At 31.7% G+C, this 24,654-nt stretch overlaps 2 protein-coding genes across 7 annotated transcripts; both read right to left on the reverse strand.

Moving 5' to 3' along the window:
• Positions 1 to 1,151: 1,151 nt before the first annotated feature.
• Positions 1,152 to 9,158, reverse strand: LOC105790067 (PH, RCC1 and FYVE domains-containing protein 1). The gene is made up of 9 exons (XM_012617467.2): positions 8,558 to 9,158; positions 7,238 to 7,324; positions 6,372 to 6,461; positions 5,854 to 5,934; positions 5,526 to 5,720; positions 3,311 to 5,443; positions 2,754 to 2,900; positions 2,186 to 2,571; positions 1,152 to 1,720 (listed from the first exon to the last, which is right to left on the reverse strand). Exons 1-9 carry the CDS (start codon positions 8,624 to 8,626, stop codon positions 1,588 to 1,590), a joined length of 3,321 nt encoding a protein of 1,106 aa, XP_012472921.1. The 5' UTR covers positions 8,627 to 9,158; the 3' UTR covers positions 1,152 to 1,587.
• A 10,220-nt stretch (positions 9,159 to 19,378) lies between these two features.
• On the reverse strand, positions 19,379 to 24,074 carry LOC105790068 (homeobox-DDT domain protein RLT3). 6 transcript variants are annotated; one of them, XM_012617471.2, is made up of 9 exons: positions 23,656 to 24,074; positions 22,352 to 22,482; positions 21,913 to 22,014; positions 21,191 to 21,829; positions 21,024 to 21,106; positions 20,357 to 20,785; positions 20,193 to 20,273; positions 19,788 to 19,855; positions 19,379 to 19,690 (listed from the first exon to the last, which is right to left on the reverse strand). In XM_012617471.2, the coding sequence occupies exons 2-9, from the start codon at positions 22,386 to 22,388 to the stop codon at positions 19,615 to 19,617; spliced, it is 1,515 nt and encodes a 504-aa protein (XP_012472925.1). In that variant the 5' UTR covers positions 22,389 to 22,482; positions 23,656 to 24,074; the 3' UTR covers positions 19,379 to 19,614. The 6 variants fall into 6 exon arrangements, 5 of the variants coding, with proteins under 5 accessions (XP_012472925.1, XP_052490946.1, XP_012472927.1 ...); XM_052634986.1 differs by having other exon boundaries at positions 22,352 to 23,100; XM_012617473.2 differs by lacking the exon at positions 22,352 to 22,482 and having other exon boundaries at positions 23,656 to 24,072.
• Between the last annotated feature and the right edge of the window lie 580 nt (positions 24,075 to 24,654).

Genomic DNA, 24,654 nt, shown 5'->3' on the forward strand with positions numbered 1-24,654 from the left:
GTTTTCAAGCGGAGTCATACATATTTAAATTATTTTAAGTTTGATAACTCATAAGGTTATTTTTGTCAATCCATCCGCTATCTTGTTATCCTCTCTAAATACGTGTTAATTGTATCGTCCAATTTTGTTAAAGTAGGTCCTTAATGGCGTGAATCACTAATGAGCAATCCTGCTTCTCTTCAATTACTTGAATTTCTTGAATAATTTTTTTACTATTTGTCTTAATGATCACTTCCTTCATGCCGAGACTCCATGCAATTTGGAGCTCATCCCGAATACCCTACAGCTCCGTTATGGTCACTAAGCAACACCTAATATTCCTTGTGAATCCCACAATCTAAAAATCAGCATGATCACAAACAATTCCATCCGCAACAGCAATCTCAGAATTCTGACAGACAACACCATCTTTATTCACATTTATCCAACCATCTCCAGGCAATTTCCATTAAAAATCAACATTCTTTAAATTGAACTGGTTAAACCATTGGTTCAATTAAAAGTTATTAAAAAATAAAAAAAGTGTTCAATCGCTTTGTATCTAATATTTTAAAGGTTGCTAGTAGAAAGGTCAAACTTTTACAAAAATGTTCAAATAAGAGTTTTTCACACGCTTTTACTTTGTTTGTAGTAAAAAGTAAGTGCATGATACGTGATTAGAATAAAACACATTATAGTTAAAACAAATATTACTTAAAAGAAAAATAAATAAAAACATAATTTAAAAACCTGATATATATATATATATATATATATATATATATGGCACTTAAAAAAATTATTTGAGTATATTTGAAAAATTTTGGTACATTTAAAAGAATTCAGTTTTGAAAAATTTTGGTTCGACAATTCTTAAAAGGCTATGTCCCAATTTGCACATTTAATCTATTTATTTATAATATAATTAATATTTATTCTTTAAAAAATAAGAATTATGCTTTATGTTTTTATTATTCAAGATTAGTTTTTCTTATTATTTATGATTAGAATTTTAATTATTTACTTACATTTTCAATATATATTATGAATATATATTTGTTTGAGTAAATAAATTCATTTAATTTAAATAAACGATTATACACAATTTTAAATAAATAAATACAAAACTAATTTTAAAATTTTTAATGAACACAACCAAATACAAACAAACATGAACAAAAACCCGTTATTAGTTCAAGCTCGATTCATTTATGACTCCTAAATATACTATACATACCATCGGCATAACTAAAATTATATAAACCCAAAACAAAATGAAAAACTTTCATTTTTCCCTGCAGATTTTAACTTGCTTATGAATTTACATGGCAAATTGCTATCAACAAAGGCCAGAAAACCCTAATAAAAATTTACATTTTCTTTTGTCACCCCTCAAATCCAATCAAGTAGGAAAAAAATGATCCAAAAAAACATCCCAAACAAACTTTTCTAATTATCTTCCTTTATACCATTATTGCTTCCCTTCAAACAACTCTTTGATCAACAATGGTGTTGTATGGTTTTTGATCAATCGAAATCCCGATATTGGGATCGGAATCTCAGAAAGACAAATGAATGTACAATCATATAGTTACTACTTTCATTGTGTTAATGAGCTAAGTCCTCGCTCCCGACACCGACGCTAGACTTGTCGATTGTCCGGACATTGTATTGTTCGTATACTCTTGCTCTGTTCTCTGCCCACCATTGTTCTGCTTGTTTCTCGCTGAACCGCTTACGACTGCATTCAAAGTTTTTACCAAACCATTTAATTTTTCACCAAATCACAGAAAAACCCTCGGGTAAAAGTACCATGGAGGTCCTTGTACTAGGAGTCGGATTGCATTTTATCTCCTCTACTAAAAAAATGAGCAAAATTATTAGTCCCTATACGTTAGACCAAAGCAAATTGGTCCTATTAAAAATTTCATCCGTTTCTACTGTTAAAAGTTGGTCCTTGTACGTTGACATGCCATGTGTAACTGTCTAGTTATTCCATCAGCCACGCCAGTTTTTAACAGTAGATTTGAATGAAAACTTTAACTAAAAAACTAGTTTGCTCTTTGATTTAACGTATGGGGATTAATTTATTCATTTTTTAGTAAAAGGGACAAAATACAATCTGACTCTTAGTACAGGTCCACCATGGTACTTTTATCCAAATCCCTATTATTCAGGATTATAGCTTGTCAATGCAATAACGTACCTGAATCGGACTCGTTTGAGATCCTTGGCACCACCTGGTAGTGAGGTAAGTGTTATATACACACCAGGTTCATCTTGCTCAACCCATTCACTCTCATTTCGAGGTTCACTTTCTTTTGTTCGGCCTCCACTTTTAGTAGCTGGTTCACTATGGCCTTGCTTGGTATGGCTTGTACTACGATTATTGGTGGTGTTGGACCCATTAGAAAGTAACTGGCCACTTGATACGTTTGAATCTGGTTCTTGGTACACTATTTGACCATTCGGTCTTTCAAGAGAAACACTAGAGGCATCATTGGAAGGAGGGCTAGAGCCAAATGAAGTAAATGAAGGCGACTTAATGTTCCGTGTGGCCCCAACAGGCAGTCTTTCAGCCATATCCTTTAACTGTTCGGCAAATCAAATATAATCTACATCAGTATAAAGACACGATGAAAGTATTCAAAGTCCAACTAACCGACATGCCCAGTTTGTGACTAAAGGCAAGCAAAGAGCTTCAAACATTAATAAGAAGAAACAAAAGTCTAAAAACCCAGAACATGGAAGACAAAAAAATTAAACCATCTTACTTGTGCAGTAAGCGACTTGATGACTTCCTTTGCTGCTTTGCATTTTGCCGTCTCCTCCTCTGCGATTGCAATCGCCTCTTTCAGCTGTTTGGTTGTCCTTTCCAGCTCGACTTCTTGAAGTTGTGTTTTACGTGTAAGATTCTCGACCTGAGAGATAAAAGATTAGTGATGCGTGATAAAATAAAATCCTAAATAACCTTGCAAGCAAGTAAAGAGCCTTGCTTTCTTTGCTAGACAAAGGAAACAAGAGTTAATATTCTAAACCATAAAAATATCCGGCTGAAATTAACGCTTAGCATCTAGCATTGTAATAGGAAGCCAAATCTTGACTGTTGTTTTGAAAGAACTTGGAATTTACTACACTGCATTGCAGAAGCACCATGCACTCACTTTAGATGGAAATCCATTGTGAGAACTCATCGGTCAAGCAAAACGAGCATTTGAGAAATCCATGGATTTAAAAAGGAAAATGCAAGGAGCGATCAAACGGAGCCTTAGTTAAACAAGCATATAAATAAATCTCCAAAAGAGTATTGAAAGTATGGAAGAGAAAATACCTGTGCTCTTAATCTAGTGACCTCTTGATTAAGGCCATCGTTGGTCCTCTTAGCATCATCCACAACTATTTTAGGGGAGGTGAGACCTCCGAGTGTTGGGGTTGGTGTTGTTGAACGAGGAGGACTAGGCCGTCTTGATATTGGGGATGTCGCACGAGAAACGATTCTTGATCCAGGAACAGAAGCCGAGAAAAATTTCTTGGATGATCCAAATACCGGGTTGAAAGACTTAGAAATGTTAAGTGCTCCCCTTTGAGAGCCTCCATTTGGGACTGGTGAGACACGACTACTATTAAATTCTAGCTTCTTGTTTTTCTTTGATCGGCTTTCCCCTTGCTTAAACGACTCCATTGGTGAAAATCTAGCAAGTTGAGCACGAGATCTAGAATCCAACTTATCGTCTTTATCAACAAATTCATTAGTCCCATGGTTTATGCTTCCTCTTCTACTTACAGAAGATTGAGATGATGCATCAGTTTCAATGGCTTTCCTCAGTCTATTAAAACAATTGTCACAGACACGATAAGGTTTGTTCGGGTTTGGAGCCATGGAAGCCTTAAGGCACTTCTTACTGCTGCATGCATGACAAAAGACTAGTCCACAATTATAACAATTGTGACGTTTTCTTTTGAAATTAAATGGAAGGCGACACCCGGAACACATTGATTGATCAACGCCTGAAGCCCATTTGTGGAGACAGATTGCTGCAGTGAAGTTCGTGCCACAAGCAATACTTTTGACTTGCTTGTCTTTCAGAGCTTCCACCAATGTTGGGGAGTTCTTATCATCAACATTCCCATGACCTAATCGACCATTTGCTCCCTTTCCCCAAGTATAAACTTCAGTTCTCGAAGTCAAAACTGCAACATGATAAGCACCACAAGAAATCTCCTCAACGAAACTCTTAGAAAGCTTTCCTTCAACACGGGTAGGAACTTTTCCATCAGCTTGTGGATTTCCTAGCTGCCCATAAACAGGACTTCCCATGGTGTAGACATGCCCTGATGTTGTAAGGGCAACTGTCAGACTGTGTCCGCAGGCAACTTGACAAAAGTTTGGTTCAACAAGAGCAGCAACACAAGTAGGAACAAGTTTTGCTTCCTTATCGCCATGTCCAAGTCGACCTTTATCCCCATCTCCCCACGTAAAGAGCTTCCCCGAGGAACAGTTGCTAGAACTTGAATTCCCAACCATGACTTCAACAACTGCAGCAGTATGCCACACTCCACAAGCTGCTCGGACAGTCCGGAGCCCTTTTAGGGATTCCACTTCCCTTGGTATTGAGACACTATTCTGATCTCCATGACCCAAGACACCAAATGTGCCATCACCAAAGGTAAACAATTGACCTGCAGAGGTTACAACAGCTGTATGCCAAGGGCCACAAGATATTGACGAGACATGTATGCCCTCCAAGGGCCCATTCACTCGTTTTGGCACCCAATGACTTACCTCATTTCCATGACCAAGAAGACCAAAATTATAAGTGCCATCACCCCAAGTGTACAAATCACCAGAAAGTGTTACAGCACAAGTATGGTACTCACCGCATGCTACAAGCTCAATGTTAGTATTACTTAAGGCATCAATAAGCTTTGGCTGCAAAACATCAGAATCTACACCATGCCCGAGCCGGCCTCCAGATTCCTCTCCCCAGGAGAAAACCTCCCCCTGCTTGGTTACCAAGGCGGCATGTCGACCACCACAGGCAATATTCTGAACATCAAGTACAACTGCAGATTCTAAAGCTTTAGGCAGTAAAGAATCCATTTTGATGCCACAACTGCCAACTTTATCAAGTCCGCCACCCAAAACACCATCCCCAGTGCCTTCACCCCAAATGAAAACATCACCCAAGGCATCACCATCATCATGGCCAGATCCTTGGCTTGATGAACTAACTGCACTTGAAAGACTAACCCTAAAAGCATCCATTGCCATTGTCTTCATATGGCCATGTACACTATCTGATCCTCCTGAAGACAAAGAATGAACTGAACCACTAGCGGACTCTGGAGGAAAGAAACCCTTGGGAGGAACAGCATATAATATTACATCTGAAAACGCCTTACCAAGACCATTCTTTGGAGGACTTTCATATGGACTATGAAGGCGAAGGTGATCTCCACCATCCTGAATTTTAAGTAGAAACACGTCTCAAATTCACAATCTTGTAGTGTTGAAAGCAGATTTTGCAGATAAAATAGAACCATACCTTCTGCAAGCTATCATTACTACCAAATGGAGAATGTAAGGGTGAACTTCTTCGCGTGTATGTTCTAGGACTATTTACTTCAGAAGGAATGCCATCACTTCTTGATTCTGTTCTCCATTTTCTTTGATGGCTGCGAGAGATTAATGCTTTTAAACCACTAAACCAGACTTCAGCTTCATCCTTGTCCTTGCAGATCTAGAATAATTTTATTAAGAAAATAAATAAATAAAAACTTTGACCTGTCTGTATATGCCACTGGAGAGGAAAAATGCAACAATAAATAACCAGATAAATGAGAAGTCATGATTAAAAAGAAGAAGATTCTTACCAAATCCAGTGATCTGTCATTATATATCAGTGAAAATGACTGGTACTCTTTCTCAGGCCGAGGATACCGTTGAAAGATAGGCTGGAAGAAATATAGACCATATTTATGAGTAATAGCAGAAAATTTTTAAAAAAATGAATATAGTCATCACGGTGTCACCAAGACAAGAGAATAAACAGAAGCCGCAATGGTCACAAAATTACATGCATAAGACCTAGAAATAAAAAGTACCAAGTATAGCATCACAGTTTCAAGGTTACAATTGTCTTAATTCTGCTATCCAAATCCAAGTGCCAAAGTAACATGATCATATTTTAAAAACAAAGAACATGCAAATCCACATCATCATAGTTTTAAGTTAAAGATCACTGCGATGCTTTTAAAGTGATTCGAGTGTAGTTGTAATGCAATAAGCAAGCAAAAAATTGGAGTGAAAAGGAAAAACATATATTAACCAACTCAAATTGCAACTTCATTCGAAACTGGTGAACAAGGAAAAACATATATTAACCACTTACAGTGCGCTGCCCGGATATGATTCTAGATATGTGACTTAGTTTAAGATGTTTCTCCTCTTTCCCTGATAACCATATTAAAACAGACTCATCCTGAAAAAATAACAATCAACAATTTAGGCATTTGTAAGGAAAACATAACTCATATTCAGCAGCAAAATGACAAGTACATGATCAACGATGCATATATACAGGCAAATTATGGCATCCCTACCTTCACTTTTTATCTTACACAAAAGGGTTTTTCAGCATCCAACAGAGGAATCACTCTAATACATAACAAGTCAATAAGAAGTGAAAATGAGTTGTGATGGCAAGTGGACTGCGCTCTCACCATTTGAGCGAGAGCGAGGAAGGCACAGGAACGATAGAACAAAGTTATAGACAAATATAATGTGTTATCATGCAGAATAGTTTAAAGTTCATTCGAGTATAATTAGTTTGTGTTTCCCAAGTTGGCAATAAGAAATACAAATAGTCTTCTTACCGGCAGTTTTGAACCTGATTTCTCTCTATCTAATACAAGTATCTCAGTCAGTTTCAACAACAAAGGAATAGCACCAAAGAGTTCTAAACAGTAAACAACGGGAAAGGTTTCCATGCAGAATAAATAACTAGTTTGAACTTCTCAGGTCAACACTATGAATAGTCTTATATCAGCAACTTTGAACCTGATTTTCCTCTATATACTAGTCATTCCATAATTCATCACTTACAATGGCTAAAAGTAAAAACTACTTTACAAATATTGTTCTTGGCTTGAACATTGTGTAAATCATTCTCACATTTTCAACACAGGCTAACTGACAATGAAATATATTAAAAGAAAATTTTTCGAGTATGTGACCTGAACATATGAAAAAACTTACATTCGAAAGGCGGAAGGGGCAAAATTTTGGCTTCCCTCTTCTTCCATACTTAAGCAGGCAAGCCCCTTTCTTCAAAGCAGTAATTGCCTGTCACAAAGAGTACCCAATAACCTTAGCAATATTTAGGACATTTGCAGGCAGGAAACATGATCATAGCTTCAAAATCAATTTACAGGTAGCATAATGATAAATTAATGAAAATATCCAAGGGATTGTCAAATTGTTCAGAAAATACTCACTCAAATAGAAGGACAAAAAGAATTAATGGAAAGAAATTTTAGTGATTTCAGAAAAGGAAAATGCTATGATAATATACTAAAAAGTTATTTCTGGTCCACCAGACACTTTTTCATCCGCAATAGTAGCACAAACACATAGTGGTACATGGGATTGTAATTATCATGGACTTGTTAAAAACCAGGCCATGTTTAAAAATGCTAGCATATCTGAAATGCAACTGCGTGTAACAATAAATGTCATTTATATATAGCATAATTAAAGGGTTAACCATGTATGAAGGGTGAAACAGAAAACACTAATCAACCAAGAAGAAGTATAATTACTCGAGTTGCATAACTATGTTGTGGACTAAAGTGCAGCAGCAAGTTGACATAAAGTAGCAGCATTATAAAATACATACAAATTTTACCAGTCATGGAGCATATCGGTATTTCCATTGATTTGTCGCAAGAGCAGATTTAGCTACATAGAGACCCAACTAGAAACTTCTAATATCATGGAATCAACATAATACTAAGATCAGCTGGTTTCCCCTATCTATTTTCATTTCAATGTCCAAAGTTTTACAGTTATAAGCTGACTAATATTTTCTTTTTCTTTTTTTTTTTGGTATGATCAAGGTATCATTTATGTTTGTTTTACAGTCCATGAAGACTAATCCTTTCAGGTTTCGTGGATACCCCTCCCAACAATGTTACCTCTAGGGTTTGAACTTAAGATGACTAATACTATTAGCAAGACTTCATCACTCCACTATTATTTCTACTTGCTCCTACAATTAAGCATAATCTATACAGACACAACAAGAATAAGCAAACATGTCAAAATATATGTAAACACAAATTATTAATCAAAATTTATATGAATATATATATTATGACAAAAGAAAATATAGGAATATTAACAGGTCTAGCATAATCTACTCGTATACATCACTCAACAATCATTAAGCAACTCAATTACCTCCGAAAGCCCCAAATGTAAGGCAATTTCAAACAATAATCACAAGAAAAAAATATCAACAAATTCGATCCAACAAGTACAAATAAATCAGCAAAAAGAAAAAGGAAAAAAGAATACCTGTTCTATGTCTCTTTCAACGGGGCCAGTTCTACTAAGATCGGAAGCCATCCTATCAGTTCTTGACATAAACCAAAACTACACTAAAAAAAAATCTCCCCAAAAAAAAAATGGGATCCAAAAGAAAAATAAAAACCCAGTTAAGAAATGTTAAGAACAAATTCATCCATTTTCAAAACCAAACCCTTCCATCCAAAAAACCCTTCACTTTTCCTTCCTCACCATAGCTAAACACTAACTTCAACCTCACAAATCCCATCCAATCTCCAAATAATTTGGATTCCACCATTAAGAGAATTTCACTAACCCCAAATCGTACTTCCACTTCTTATACCTCTTTTGAAGCTTCAATCATCGTAATCTAAAGTAAAAATGGAGAAAATTTTAGCTTTTCTGTATTGAAAGTAGCTAAAGAATGGGAATGAAGTGAGGGAAGTGAAGCGAAAATGGGTGTCTGGAAAGAGAGAAAATCTGGGAAAGCGTTGAGAAAAAAAATGTTTTTAAGTAATAATATTTGATCTGATTAAAGAGTTAAGAGACAGAGAGACAGAGAATAAAGAAATAAGAGACGAAAAAAAGGTGAAAGAAAGAAAGAAAAAAAAGGATAATGCAAATTGCAAAAAATACCCACAAAAAATTTTAATCTGAATTTCATTATTTTAAGACTCTTTTTTTTTCTTTTTTTTTCCTTTGCTTAACTTTGCAGTGAATATTCTTTTAATTTTCTTTTTTCTGTTTGGTGACTGAGAAAGTTGTTAAACAAAAAAAAAAGTAGAAAAGACAGTGAAATGTAAATAGTAAAATCCTAGTCAAACTGTTCTTAATAGAAAAAATTAAAAATATAATTAAAAAAGAGTTAATATAACATTATTTTGTGTAAAGCTATTTTTTATTTGTAAATTAGCCCCTAAACCAAATTTAAATTTTCAATTTGGTCCATAAATTTTTTTCGAAATAAATAATGGCTAAATTATCCCAATTTAGTTTTTTATCTTTTGTTTTGCCTAACGAGACTGGCATTGACCGCTTTTTTTTCTCTCCCACCAACCATTTCTTTTTTTCTTTCTTTCTTCTTCTCATTCACTCTACATGCCTTCTTTCTTTTCAATTTGAAGATTTATTTTGCTGGTACCTTTGTTGTCTTCACAAGTTGTGATAGACAGATGACGGAGCATATTGGTCACTAAAACTCCATCGGCTACCAGTAGTCTTTCCAGAAAAGTGGGTGGCTCTTCATCAGCTTTTTAATATGTTTTCATTTTGAGAGTATTTCAGAATAATAAATGATTACACGAGTTGATTTGGACTCATGTTGTCTTAATTTTTTGTTTTTTTTCGATTGTTTAATTAGTCTTTAGTTTTAGAAGTTTTTGTCTGCTCTTATAGCACGATTTTTAGTTTTGCTTATGCATGTAATCTTCCTTTTGCAAGTGATTTTAGGGATGATTTTATTGTCGTCCTCTTTGGTTTGGAGAATGCTTAATTATTTTGTCGATTTTTGCTAGCCGATTTGGACCATCCGAGACTGATTTTCTTATCATATTAAGTGTTTGCAATCACTCCAGAAATGTCGTGCTTGAGTTGTGATAAAGCCAATTGCAACGTGTCATAATGTTCTATTGATGCTAAGGCTAAAACTTTTGTTGTGTTGATCGAGCTTGTCATTTACCATCTACAATGAGTGCTGTTAATGTTTCCCCTAAATTGTATGGTTCCATTCATTGAATGAATTAATGAATTTATCTTTCAAAAATAAATTATCTCAATTTACCCAAAAAAAACAATATAAGACAATAATGATGTGATACATCATCTATTTTTATTTGACTTGGTTTTTTTAAATGGGACAAAATTAATAGTTTAAATATCACATCTAAAAAACATTAGGAATCGTTTTGAGAATTAAGATATATAGTTCAAGGTCAATTTATGAATAAAACCTACATAAAATTTGATTAAAATATGTAATTAGTCCCTTATTTTGATAAAGTTTGCAATATAGTCCCTATATTTTAAAAGTAAATTTAAAATTTTAATTTTGAAATATCTTTTATTTAAAATTCTAGTCTAACTATCCTTATTGTTAATGAAATTTTGCTTACTATAAGGTTTGCTTACAAATTTATAATAATTTGCTTATGGAGTTGGTATGTTTATGTAAATATTTTTATGATAAATTTTGACCAAAAATACTAACAATTACAATTTTAAATTAGAAAAATAAAATATTCAATTTTTAACTTTTAAATATATGGATCATATCACAAACATCATTCGAGTAAAGGGATTGATGGCACATTTTACCGATAAAATTTTACATTTTCTTTATTTAATTCTATCAAATCTCTCGTAAAATTTTAAATTAGGCTCTTTATAATTTATAAAATTTTAAATTAATAATGGTAAAATTACACATTGACTCTCAAGAATGATAAAAATTAATTTAACCCTTTAAAAATTATAAAAATATATAGGCTATTAAAATGATGAATTGTATTTTTACTATCGTAAAATTATATAATTTAATTCCGCCCCCCTCAAAAAATTTTCTGGCTCCGCCACTGTCTACAAGGTATGTGTTTACAAAAATTAAGCTCTGAAAGAAATGAAATGTGAATGATAAAAGATCTAACGATAAGCTCCTAGATTATATTTACAAGAGAAATGAAAGAATAAATATTTGAATATGTTTCTCTTGATCTTGATGCTTGGATATCTCAATTTTAAGTACTGATGTGTTTTTGAAGTGTATTTATAGCAAAGAACAAGTTTGTAGACGTTTATGACCGTTGGGGATAAATTCTAGTCGTTAGAAGTATTAATTTCCAGCTTAAAAATTGGCTCTGCACGTCATGTCTTGAGACCTAGCAAGATGTCTCAACACATGCAGACTTTTGTCTCAAGACAATAGCCCTTGGAGCAAAATTTGCATCGATGTTTTCTTGTCTTGAGACATATAGTTGTATATCTCAAGACTTGCATACCAAAATTAAACATGTTACAACGCTTTGGTATTAACCCAAAAAATACTTAGATAAATTAAAACACATTTAAAACATATAAACTTGAGATATCAAACCTAATAACTCGAGTTTGATCTCACACTAATTGTCCTTTATTTGAATGTTTTTCATATTAAACATGTTTAATTTTCACTTATTTTATTTTCATGAATATAATCTTTTAAATATATAAAATTAAAAATATTCTTAAAAATTGCAAGTTTAGTTATATTTTATATTAATATTTAAATGTATAATGTGTTAAAACATAAAGCAAAAAATAAGGTCATATTATAATAATATATATAATTGTATAAAAATAACATTACTTACTATTTCTTTTGGTATTCTTCATATCTTTCAGTCTATGTTCAAGTTTCGTGATTGTTTTTCGTGTTCAATTTATGATTATATTTTTGAATGACAACATATACATATATCCGACAATATATGTTTTTTTAAATTTAGATACTAATTTTTTTAAAAGGTACAATTATAATTATAAATGCAATCATGAATCTAAAATAATAGTGAAAAATCAATTGAAATGTTAAAATAAAATACAAGAAACTATAATATATCATAAAATGAAAAAAATTATCTGTTTAATTTTTTTTATCATATGTGCTATTTTTGATAAAATGTTTAGAACCATCCATAACCCCTCTCCAATTCAAAAATTGGACGATAATATGCTTTAGCACACTTGAACTCACGTCCTCCTATTGATAACAATGCAGATGCCAATTGAATTAAGACTCCATAGACTATTTATATTTTTAATTATTGTTTGGTTTTATATCTGTATTTAAAAGTTATGTAATAAATTTATATATTTAGTAGGATAATTATATATATTTAAAAGATATATATATTTATATATATATTACACCTACTTAACTGAAATGTGAATAATTATTATTTTAACAATTTTAAATAAATAAAATTTGAAAATTTTACTTTATGTAAGAAAATAAAATATAAAACTATCTTAAAGATAAATAATATTATCATAAATATAAATATTATTTAATTATCATTAAGATAAATATTATTTATCTTAATATTTAAATTTATTATCATTAGATTTTTAAAATTATCATTATCATTATCATTTAATTTAAATTTAAATTTGGTTTAAAATTTTATTTTCATCATTTCATTAAATTTAAAAATTATTAAAAAATATGTATTATTTAATTTAAATTTAAAACAACTAGATATATAAATTTTAATTTTAAAAATTCTAAAATGTCTACAATCATTGTATAAAATAATTTTAAAGAATATCATGTTAATTTCTTCAAATTTAACATACCTTTTTTTTATGTCCTTACTTTCAAATTTTTTCTATGTAACATCGATTTTTTTTAAATTCTTTAGCATTAAATTAAAAATAAATTGTATATATGTCAATTAATACATATTATCAGCTCATACATCATACGGAAATAAATTAATATATATATAAATCTCTAATTTTATCAATATATTTTATTATTTAAATTTCATCAACTCACCTTCAGATTTTCTAAATTGTATATTCATAAAATTCAATACTAAATTACAATAAAAATACATTTTTAATTGACATGAGAATTTAAAAAAAAAGAATTAAAAAAAATTGGTGAAGAAGCATATGTCAATAAAAGGGTGGGTTGATTGAAGTTTGTCATATACATCCATAATGGCTCACCACTTTTGTTTTTGCAGCCCCTATTTGATTGAGACCAACACCACCCCCCTTTTGAATTGCAAAAAAAAAAGTGAAAGGGTGATAAAAAGAAATAGCCACACAAAATTTAAAAAAAAAATTATGAAAAAAATTGAACACAATATAAATACACGTAAAGATGTAGTCACGGATAATCAAAGAGGTCAACCTTCACCTTAATAGCGAGGATCTAATTATATTTGTTCTTTTTTATACAATACTTAGACTTACTTATAAACCCTCCCCAACCTATAAATAGGAGGATAATGCGCTCCAGCGCACTCAAATCCATGTCCTCCTACACTGACAATAATACCCATGACAATTGAGTTAATACTCAATCGGCTTTTTAATCTGATTAAAAGACTCAATTTAAATTATTTGTTTTTATTTTTGAAAAAATTTAATAATTTATATAACTTTATAATTTTATAATTTTATACCAATTCCCTAAACAAAATATTAACCTATTTCACTTTTAAATATGTGATTTGTTAAATCTATCTTTTATTCCTTTTATTTCCTCTTATTTATTTCATTACTTTTCAGTACAATATTAACTGTCACTAAAATAATGGGAGGACCCTAACCCATCATACTTTTTTTCTCATCAGTGTTTTCATAATCGAATTGAATCAGTAACCAGCTAGTATGCTAATCCGAAACAAGGTAATAAATTGATTGAGTCGAATTTTTAATAATTTATTCAATTTGAATTGGATGAATCAATCAGACCAAAAATCTATAATATGATCGGTTCAACTATTTACCTAATTTTAAAAATATAATGATAAATATGAATTTGAATTAATTAGGCTAATGGTAAAATATTTAAAATTTAAATTGGTCCGACATGATAAGACTGTTATTTAATAGATAAAATTAAACATTAATGTAAAAAAATCATTCATTAATGTCTCATAAATTTGAAGTAATAAAAGCTAACTTTCGCATTGACAAATAAACAGAAAATTACATCAAATTGAAAAGATCAAAAGCATCCCTCGCTTTATCTTGTTGAAAGATGCCCGAGACTTCATAAAGGACCAAATCAAAGGTTTCACGTAGGACCCAATTTGACAAAGCAATCCGCAATTGTGTTATCTTGTCCAGACATGCGTCGCAGCCACCATTGTCCTTCGGCTTTCAAGAGTCGTCGCACCCTTTTAAAATAAAAAGACAAAGATGAGATAACGTTCCGTCCTAAAAGCCACAACAACCTTCTAAGACTCGTGTATGAACACATCCTTACCATTGGAGACCATTGGGGCAATAAAATGTTTTCTTTTTTAACTAAAAAAAAGTTCTTATACTTTGAATTGATTTATGTTTGGTCCATTTCATAGCTTGATTTAGGGTTACTTTTTAATGAAAATATCATATGTCAATGTAAAATATATTTATGTGTGGTTATGAGATAAGGATTGGTCCTTTGAAAAGGGGAAAACTATGTTTCTTTTTAATTTTGTTATATAAAAAAAATGATGAAACCCTTCTTTTATAAAGGACCCAAAATTATTGAGTTGGTAAAACATCAATTTTATTATAATTTCCTTTTTTAGGAGTAATTTTTTGATAAAATTTATCTTTTTATTATTTTTAATAAATTTTAGTTATTAATACATTCGTGTTTTATAATGATTAATTCGATTATAAATACTTAGCTATATTATTTGCACTTATAATTTATACATTTAACTCTTTTTTAAATACTAACCCATTTTCAATTTTGTCCAATAATATGAACAAAAATAAATTTAAAATGATGGGTTGAAATTGAATTATGAATTTTAGAGAGGTCAAAATATAAATTTATGTTTTTATTATTTATAAAATGATTAAATATAATTTTTTTCTATTTTGGAGGAGTTAAAGTGTAATTCTACCTTATATTAATTTATATTTTCATCATTTATGAAAGGACTGAATTGTATTTTTTTTCATTTATGATACTTAAACTCAAGACCTTGATTAAAAGATATCAAACTCTTTACCACTCAATCTAATTGAGGATAGCACATTATATATTATATATAATATAAAAAAAAGAGTAAAATGCACTCAAAATCGCTAAACTATCGTTTCGGTTACTCAATTTAAAATCTAGAACTACCCATAACCCATTCTAACTCATAAATAGGAAGATAATGCACTTTAGCGCACTCGAACCCACGTCTTTCTGTATGGGCAACAATACTCATACCAATCGGGTTAAGACTCAATCGGCGAAATTTTAACATTTTATTTTATATAATATATATATGTATGTATATCAATTCTTTAAAAAAAAGGCAAAAGATATAGGGAAAAAAAATCTAAATTATATTGTCCAACAATTAAGTTGGATGGTGTAGATTGAAGGGTTGAGCAGTTAATTTTTGTCCTTTTGAGGACAACCCCATGTTCTAAGCATGTTTTTTCTATGGACCACCCATGCAACTCAGTTTTAAAAGCGATTTGTCCTACAAATTTTGATAATTTTATTTACTTCGATTTAATCCAATTTGATAATAAAAATTTAATTTTGAAGTTAGGGTGTAAAGATGGAACTGGAATAGTGAATTATATCGATTGAATTGAAAATTGATCGATTACTTGATTTAATATAATATATAAACTCGAAAAGATGTTAATGCGGATTTGGTAGAAGCAAAGGCAGTTCTAGTAGTACTATGCCTTTGCTCATCTCTGAGGGTTTTTAATAAATACAAATTTTTTTTATTTCTATTCATAATTCCTCCCAACTCATAAATCGGAAGAAAAATGTGCATAATCACGTTTGAATTCATATCATTCTAATTGTTGCTAGAACAACGGTGCCAATTGCGTTAAGGCTTAATATATAGTATTTGGATGCGGAAATTGAGGGCATCGCTTTATGCAGTGATTTCCAAATTACAACATTGTAAGATGAATCTTTCCATGACGAGGGCAACACTTAGGGGAGAGCAAATTTCTTCATATCATTCTAATTGTTGCTAGAACAACGGTGCCAACTGCGTTAAGGCTTAATATATAGTATTAGGATGTGAAAATTGAGGGCATCGCTTTATGCAATGATTTCCAAATTACAACATTGTAAGATGGATCTTTCCATGACAAGGGCAACACTTAGGGGAGAGCAAATTTCGGTTAAAACTGAGAAAATCAACTCAATTGGTTTAGTTGGTTTTGGTTTGACAGCTTATGCGATTTTTAAGTTATGGGTTTGGTTTTGTTGGTTATTTCAGTCAGTTATTGATGTTTAAAATTTCCAACTAACCCGACTGAAAAAAACTGACTTAATTTAATATATATTTAATTATTTAAAATATATTTATAATTTATAATGCATAAAATAAATATAATTTATTCAAGCCCAATAAAACCGACTAACTTAAAGTCAGTTCAATTCTTGAGCTTTAAGTTGATCAGGTCAAATTTTGTAGATTATGATCAATCAAGTCGATTTAATAAAAATTTAACCAAACCAATATAAAAAAATCGAATGCTTTCCCTTGTGACACTTAGAGGCAACCTCCTCCATGCAATTGGATTTTTCATGTTAAAAAAAAATAGAATTTTGATCAACTCGATCGATTTGATAAATTAAATCGATTGATCTAAAAATCAGACTTCCATTTTAATTTTTTAAGATTATTATAAATAATTACAATATATACAAATTAATGCAGAATTGTACTAGGATTATCTAATTTGTTTTATCATTTAAAAAAACATTAAATAATTATTTTTAGTAATGGGTTAGGTTGAAGAAAATTGAGATTGCAAAATTCCCCATTTTTGTCACATGGTCAAAGCTTATTTTTTGGACAAAAAATCAGTATAGTTCGGCCCGTATTTATAGTTTCGTTTTTAATTTTTATTAAGTAGTCTATGTTTTGTTTCAGTTAAAATTTTAAAATATTTTAATTATTTCGATTAATATTAATTTGTACCATTACGTATTGGCCCGTGTTGATAGATATAATATATAATATATGAAAAATATGGAACTGTGCGCTAATATTAAATACATAATGTTACAATATTAACTAGGGTAAACTACACCCAAGGTTATTAAACTACTGGTAAGTTTACGTTATGGTCGCTCAACTTCAGAAAGTTATAAAATGATCATTAATCTATTCGGAAGTTTTCATTTAAGTCATTGGATTATTAAAATCGTTGTTATATAGCCTTCTCTGTTCGTACCACTTACACCGATTGAAAGCTCTCACTCCCTTTTCTTCTACAGTTCAATTTTTTTTTCCATAAAATAGCTTTGACTGTCACGAATTTACAAACCAAAATCTAAACAACTTTCTTCTTCGATCATCGATACTGACCGTCAAATCAACTTGGATCTAAGATATGTTATTCTACTCATCAATAAGTACTAATCCACCGTATTGATCGTCGAATCATAGCTTGGACTAGTCGAACTTCTTTTGAAAAAGAAAAACTTAACAGCCCAGTGAGTTAAATAAAAGTTTCTGAATAGTTAGTGACTTAATTCGAATAATTCAATGATCATTTTATAACTTTTTGAAGTCGAGTGACCAAAAAATAAATTTACTAATAATTTAGTAACCTTGGTCCTACTAAATACCTCAAAAAATTTTCAAAAACAAATTATTTTAGGTAATTTATGTATACAATTTCTCTTTTGACAAAAGAATTCAAAGAAAATAATTAAATTACCTTAATAAGTAAGTGAACATTGATTCTTAATTATGCCCAATTGGACAATTGGGTTTAGGATTTTCAATTGGGTATGTTTGGGGAAAACCCAAAAAGTTTTTTTTTTCTTTAAGTCATTTTCAATAAATCGAAAATAGAAAACACGGGTTACTATATCATTTGGTACTTAAATTTAGTTTTAATGTTTAATTTGGTACCTAAATCTTTTTTGTATCAATTTGATACTTGAGTTTGGCTTCAATATTCAATTTGGTACCCAGACCAAATGGTATCATATAGACCAATGATGTTTTGACACGCTTGCTCTAGTAAAAACAAATTAGGTATTTAATTGGGACAAAAAAATCAAGTATCAATTAAAAAATCAAGTACCAAAATGAACATTAAAATCAAACTCAAGTTCCAAATTGGGACCAAAAAAAAAAACTTAATTACTAAATTGAACATTGAGCCAAACTTGTGTATCCCTAAAAAAATATTATAAAGCTTCAAAATATAAACTAATTGAATATTGAAAAATTAAGGGTTTAAAAATTAAATATAAAATATAATTGAATTGTTTAATAAATGTATATTTTAAATTATGAAAAATAGTTAATTTAGATTTTTATCTTTATTTAAAAGGGATAATGTAACTTTTGCCCTTGAACTTGGCAAGTAAGTTCATATTGGCCCCTGAATTTTTTTCTGATCCACTTTGACACGTAACTTTTGGCCATTGAGCTTAGCAAGTAGGTCCACATTGGCCCTTGAACTTGAGAATTAGATTCATTTTGGTACTTGTAATTTTTTTTAGTTTACTTTAACTCTTAAACTTGACAATTAGGTCCATTTTGATCCCTGAATTTGAAAAATCTAAAAGCTTGATGATGTGACACTCTGAGTTTGGAAAATAAAAAGTTTTTAGATGATGATGCAGTTCAATCTTAGAATATCATATTCAATGTTTTAATAACCGAACTTATGGTTAAACAGGTTAGACCACCAGTTCTTGATTCAACCACTTCGATCAGTTCGACTATTGGACCAACAATAATTAAATAAATAATTAAGAATTCATTAAAAAAAGTAATCATATAAAACCAGTTTTACTTGGCTTTTTAAATTTTTTAGATTTTTAATTATTTATTTAGTTATTGTTGGCCCGACAGTCGAACTAGTTAAATCAAGAATTAGTGGTCTAATTTGTTCAACCATCAGTTCGGTTATTAAAATATTGAATATAACGCTCTGAAATTGTATCACGACATTATTTTCATTTTAATTTTATTTTTCACGTAATGATGCAACACTCTTAGATTTTTTAAATTCAAGGATCAAAATGAACCTAATTGTCAACTTCAGAGGCTAATGTAGACCTAATTGCCAAGTTCAAGTGCCGATATTTACATTATTTTAAAGTAAAATCTTGGTAATAGGATGTTAAAAAAAATAAAATAAATTGAAAATATTAAAAACCTCATATCTTGCAATGTGAAGATGGGGATTTGTACATATATTAACAGCTGAGCAAATATTTCAAGGACAAAATACAACCAACAAAATTGCTCTCTCAGCCTAATGTACAAAAACTCCGTATGGCAATTTTTACAGGCCTCCGAGGGATCGATATAATCCCTACCCTTTTCTCTACGAACCAGTCGGCCATACACGTCGTGTCAACCCGAGGATGAACTAGTGTCTGCGACTTCATCTTCACTGAAGCTTGATGGTACATCCATGGAAGCTCTATAGCTGAAACATGTAAACACAGTCCAAAGATGTGGATGATGAATACAAGGTAATAAAAATTGATGGACCGGGGCAAGGTAAAAATGTACAACACGCTGACCTTTTAGTGGGATTCATTGACGGAGGGGATCTCGGTCGCGGGAAATCGACATTGACTTGCTTGGCAACCTTTGAGATACAAAAATATCAGTGCATGATATGCGTATTTGACCCAAAGCAAGGGCGAAGCCAAAAAGTTTTTCTTGGGGATGACATTAATTAAGTTGTATGTTTTTAAGGGAGTTAAAATGTAATTTCACAATTTTACTAGCTCTTTATAATTTAAAGGACTAAATCAAAATTTTATCATTTTGGGGGGCCAAAGTGTAATTTTACCTTCTACTAAATTAAAATCTTCTAAAACTTAAAGGGTCAAAAGTGAAATTTTACATTTTAGGGGGACCGGGGACCCTGCTAGCCCCTGGCGCCGCCCCTGACCCAAAGTCGACTAAAAGCTTGACCTTACTCTCGATTCGTTTGTTGGATCGGTTTTTACTCCTACAGGATACTCCTTTTTCGGCTTCCGTTGTCCACCAAGCTTCTCCACCTGAGTAAAGAAAATGAATTTTCAAGCCAAAACATTCACGGCACAGAACTGTTGAAAGACGAAGCATATGTGAGGAGAAATACCTTTGCCATCCTTGCACCCGGGGACTCAATGCATCCACGTTTAGAATTTGAAGTTTTAGATGGGATTTTGTTCTTCGGGGCCTTATACGTACGATTATCGTTGTCATGCAAACAAGTCTTTTCTTGTTCATTATCGAGTTTCCCAACATTGGGGCCAGGATGGTTAGTGAAAGAATCCGGTCTCATCCTTTCAACAGCAAGCTTAGAGCTCGCCTTACTTCGTTTGCAATCGATGGTACCGGCATTTTCGGCCGAACTTCTGTGGATATTCGATGAAGAGTTCTGGCCCCGGAATGAGTTAAAATGGGACTTGTATAATTGATGACGAGATTTCTTGTTCCGTCTTTCGAGCCCGTACATGGTTTTGAAGGTTGCATTCTCCATATAAGGATCCTGAGAACTTGTCTTTGAATTATTTACTTCATTTACCTACAAGGGCATTAGATGAACAAAACGCCGTATCATAAGACTCTTGACAGGATTTGAATATGACACCTTAACATCATAGTTTTTTCAAATACCGATTGAACCGGTAAAAATGAACTCTTCCTAGTTGTCAACACCGTTTAGCATGGCCATATTGTTACAGAATATAATGTAAATATAGTTTGCATATACACTACATACATCAAAACATGAAAAAAAATGCATCCAAGAGTCAACTTACAACGTTAAGATTTGGCTGCTTCATAGCTCCAGAGATACGAGGAGAACGGGGCTGTTGGGGATGATCTCCAACATCTACTGGCTCTGATGACGCAAACACGAGATTCAAATATTCATGATTCTATAAAAATTGTGAATATAGCAAACAGATTTCGGTATTGGACTAACCACTGACCGCCTTGCTACTCGGGAATTCAAATGCACCATTAGGAAGTAAATCGAAATCAGTAGCAAGTAACGGACCATCTTCTATATAATACCTCCCGAGCTGCCTCTTAACAGCAAGAATAGCAGGATTTTCACTCTCACCCTTAACCTTCAAATATCCTGATGGCTTATAAACCGTGTTTTTAGTCGTCCTTGGGTTTATCTGTGTAATGGTTCCGTTTTGTCCAAGTTTAGTGTCATAAGGACCCCGATTTTCGGAAAAATGCATATCTTGTAAAGACGAACTACTTTCAGAAGATGTATCTTCCATACAAGCATCGTATGGATTTTGATGATTCCTACGGTCATATACGTGATCAGTAGCTAGAAACTCTTGGCTAGAAATCAATCCACTTTCAACCTCCCTCGGATCAATATTCCTATAATCCCGTTCCTTGATACTACCAGAAGAATCTTGCCGGAGTCCACTACCACGATCCTGAATAATGCCACTAGAATGATCCAATCGCCCGTTAACATATTCATCTCTCTTTTTGTCTTTTAACCTTCTGTGACAAAACCAACTAGATATTTGCTTTTCAGTCAACCCTACTTGAAGTGCGATTTGTGCTTTCATTTCATCAGAAGGAAACCGAAGCTCTGAAAAAACACCCGAAACTCTATTTTAAACATAACGGATGAATACATTTAAATAAAATGAGAAATGAAGAGCTACATAATACCTTTGTAGAATTTCTCCAGAGCCATAACCTGAGCCGGTGTCTTTACGGTTCGTTTCTTATTCACGTCTAAAGAAACTTTATTCTCTTCGGTCTGCTCTTCACCTGAATTGAAAACGAGTGCATAGAAGTAGAAAAAAAAGTAATAGACTCAATAACATTAAGCATAATACGAGAAGAAGTACAATGTATACTAGACAACTACATAAAATAGTATAAAAGCGAGAACGAGGGCAATTCAGATTAACGAAAAGTAAAACAAAAACCTCACGTAAACTACTCCGAATCAGACGAACAATTTCACAATATTCCTTCTGCCATTTTAAACACCCATACTCAAACAGAACGAAAAATTGATATCTTCATATTATTATAGCTCCCTGAATGTAACATACAGAAAATAGTACAACTAAACCTACGACCAAATACACGATCTTATGACCTTTCACAAAATCGCAGTTAGCTAGCATCTTCCCCATTAAAGAACTCTTGCAGTTCTCGTCCTGGATTCCAGAAAATGTGTAAATTTTCAGACTTTTGCATAAAACCCTTAATCTGGACTACGCTCGAAACCTAAAACATGATTCAAAGACGATGTCATTCATTGATACAATCACCTATCAATACAAAAACAATCTAAGGTAACATGCAACAATTCAAAACGAATAGACTGGTCATAGCACGAATAACTCTAGAAGGCTGCACTTTATCTTTCTCTCGAACTGATCTCTCACGTTCGAGAGAAATAACCAATGGAAACACGTAGCATTTTAAGCACAAGCATCGATAGTCCAAGCCTCTTGGATCCGGCTGTCCTTCAATCTCGAATATTAAAAAGAAAGAAAGATCGATATCTTCATTCTTAGTTTCTTTCGTATCATTATTATAGCTCCCTGCAATCTAACATACAGAAAATAATACGACTAAACTTCCAACCAATACACGATCTTATACACAATCTTCCCCATTAGATAACTTCTGCATTACCAAGAAACCTCATGCATTGGTCTCATCTTCCAGTGAACCAAATGAAAAAATTCATGGATCGGTTGTCGGATTAGTGAAGTATCCGAAATATCTCTAATCCATCAACCGAACGTATTAGCGTAAATTTCAGACGTTCACATAAACACCCTTTATCCGGATTAACCTTGAAACCTAGAACACGATGCCATTCATTGATACAATCACCTATCAATACAACAAACAATCTAAGGTTCATGATCTGATGGCATTTCCAATTTACAACATGCAACAATTAGAACTGAATACCGCGTATTTTCCTCGAATAACTTAATAAAAACAAGGGCTGCCATGGATGAATTTTACGATGGTTCAAACTTCTAAGTGATTAGAACAACATCTAATCATAAGAAATTAAGATTATAAACAACATTCCTAAAGGAAATATTCAACCATGATAATAATATTTGAAGAACAAATGAATTATTACAAGAATAAATCTCACCTCCAGAACAAAATTAAATAATTGATAAAATAAAATCCAAGCAAATAAAGACAAAAAAAACCAAAAAATATATAAAAAAATCATAGTTTTTTTAAAATGCTGGAAAAAAAATAGATCATGGCTAGAATTTTTAGACTCCATTTTCTATTGAACCAACCAATATCAAAATTTCTCAGTGCATGCAACTTTTAAACACCAAAAAACTCAAAGTTAAAAAACCCAAATCTCAAAAAAAAAAAAAAACTTTGATCTAAGCTTTGAGGAACTAAAGCATTTACCTTCCATGGGTTCTGAATTTTCCCCTATTTTTTTCTGGGTACCCCTTTGTTTTTTGTTTTTCCTTCAATATTTGGTCCTTTGATTCGATTTCAAAAAGGGAACCACCATTTCAGCGAATGCAAAATCTGGGTTTTCAATTTTGCAATTCTATCTTCGTTTTAAACATCATTTCAAGAGATGGAAAGAGAGAGGTGAATAGAAAGATTCTGATGGAAAAATGAAAAGAACAAAGAAGAAGAAAAAGAAGGGAAGTGTTTGTTTGTTTTGGGGGCGTTTTTTTTATATTTATTTTCTTGTTCATTTCCATTTTGTTTTCGATTATTTGAAGAATTTAACGGTCGTAGTTTTGTTTTGATTTTGGATTTAATTAAAAACCCAGATTTGGCTTTTGGCTTTTCTTTTTTCCTTTTTCAATGATTTGTCCATTCTTTTTTTAGTCACCATTTTCTTCCCCAGAAAAATCAAATTTTGTTTACCAGTAGGGGTCAAAAGATTAGAAGTCTAATTTTGCTACCATTCCCCTTACTTTTCAAATATTTAAAATTTAGTATCTCGTTTAATAATTGATTTAATGAGTTTCATTGAATTGGAAACCTTTAGACGAGAAGTCAGCTTGCATTTTAATTTCTCTACTAAAAAATAGATAAATTAACTCGTGTGCACTAGATGAAAGAGTAAATTTGTTCTTTCTATTAAAATTTGGATCCATTTGTTAACGGTGGAAATGGATAAAAGTTTTAACAGAATGACCAATTTGCTCTTTGATCTAATGTATATGGACTAATTTGCTCATTTTTTTTAGTAGAGAAGACAAAATGTAATTCAACTCTAATTTATCGATTATATGATATTTCGTTTTAAAATTTTGTTCATGTGACCAACATAAAGCCTTGGGAAAATATAAATAAATCGGATAAAAGTACCATAAAGGCTCTTATATTAAGAGTTGAATTGCATTTTGACTAATCTACTTAAAAAAATGGCAAATTAATTATTAT

The sequence above is a fragment of the Gossypium raimondii genome, chromosome 8 (genome assembly GCF_025698545.1).
Source record: "Gossypium raimondii isolate GPD5lz chromosome 8, ASM2569854v1, whole genome shotgun sequence".
NCBI lineage: Eukaryota > Viridiplantae > Streptophyta > Magnoliopsida > Malvales > Malvaceae > Gossypium > Gossypium raimondii.

Bases quoted from the DNA above. Each gene is read 5' to 3' on its own strand.
- LOC105790067 (XM_012617467.2), bottom strand. From the start codon at position 8,626: ATGTCAAGAACTGATAGGATGGCTTCCGATCTTAGTAGAACTGGCCCC. The intron at 5,721-5,853 runs GTAAGAATCTTC...AAATTATTCTAG, and splicing joins ATGACAGATCACTGGATTTG to ATCTGCAAGGACAAGGATGA. The intron at 5,444-5,525 runs GTATGGTTCTAT...CTTAAAATTCAG, and splicing joins GTAATGATAGCTTGCAGAAG to GATGGTGGAGATCACCTTCG.
- LOC105790068 (XM_012617471.2), bottom strand. From the start codon at position 22,388: ATGGGGAAGATGCTAGCTAACTGCGATTTTGTGAAAG. The intron at 21,830-21,912 runs GTATTATGTAGC...GTGTTTTTTCAG, and splicing joins TCTGGAGAAATTCTACAAAG to AGCTTCGGTTTCCTTCTGAT. The intron at 20,786-21,023 runs GTAAGTTGACTC...ATGCCCTTGTAG, and splicing joins AGCAGCCAAATCTTAACGTT to GTAAATGAAGTAAATAATTC.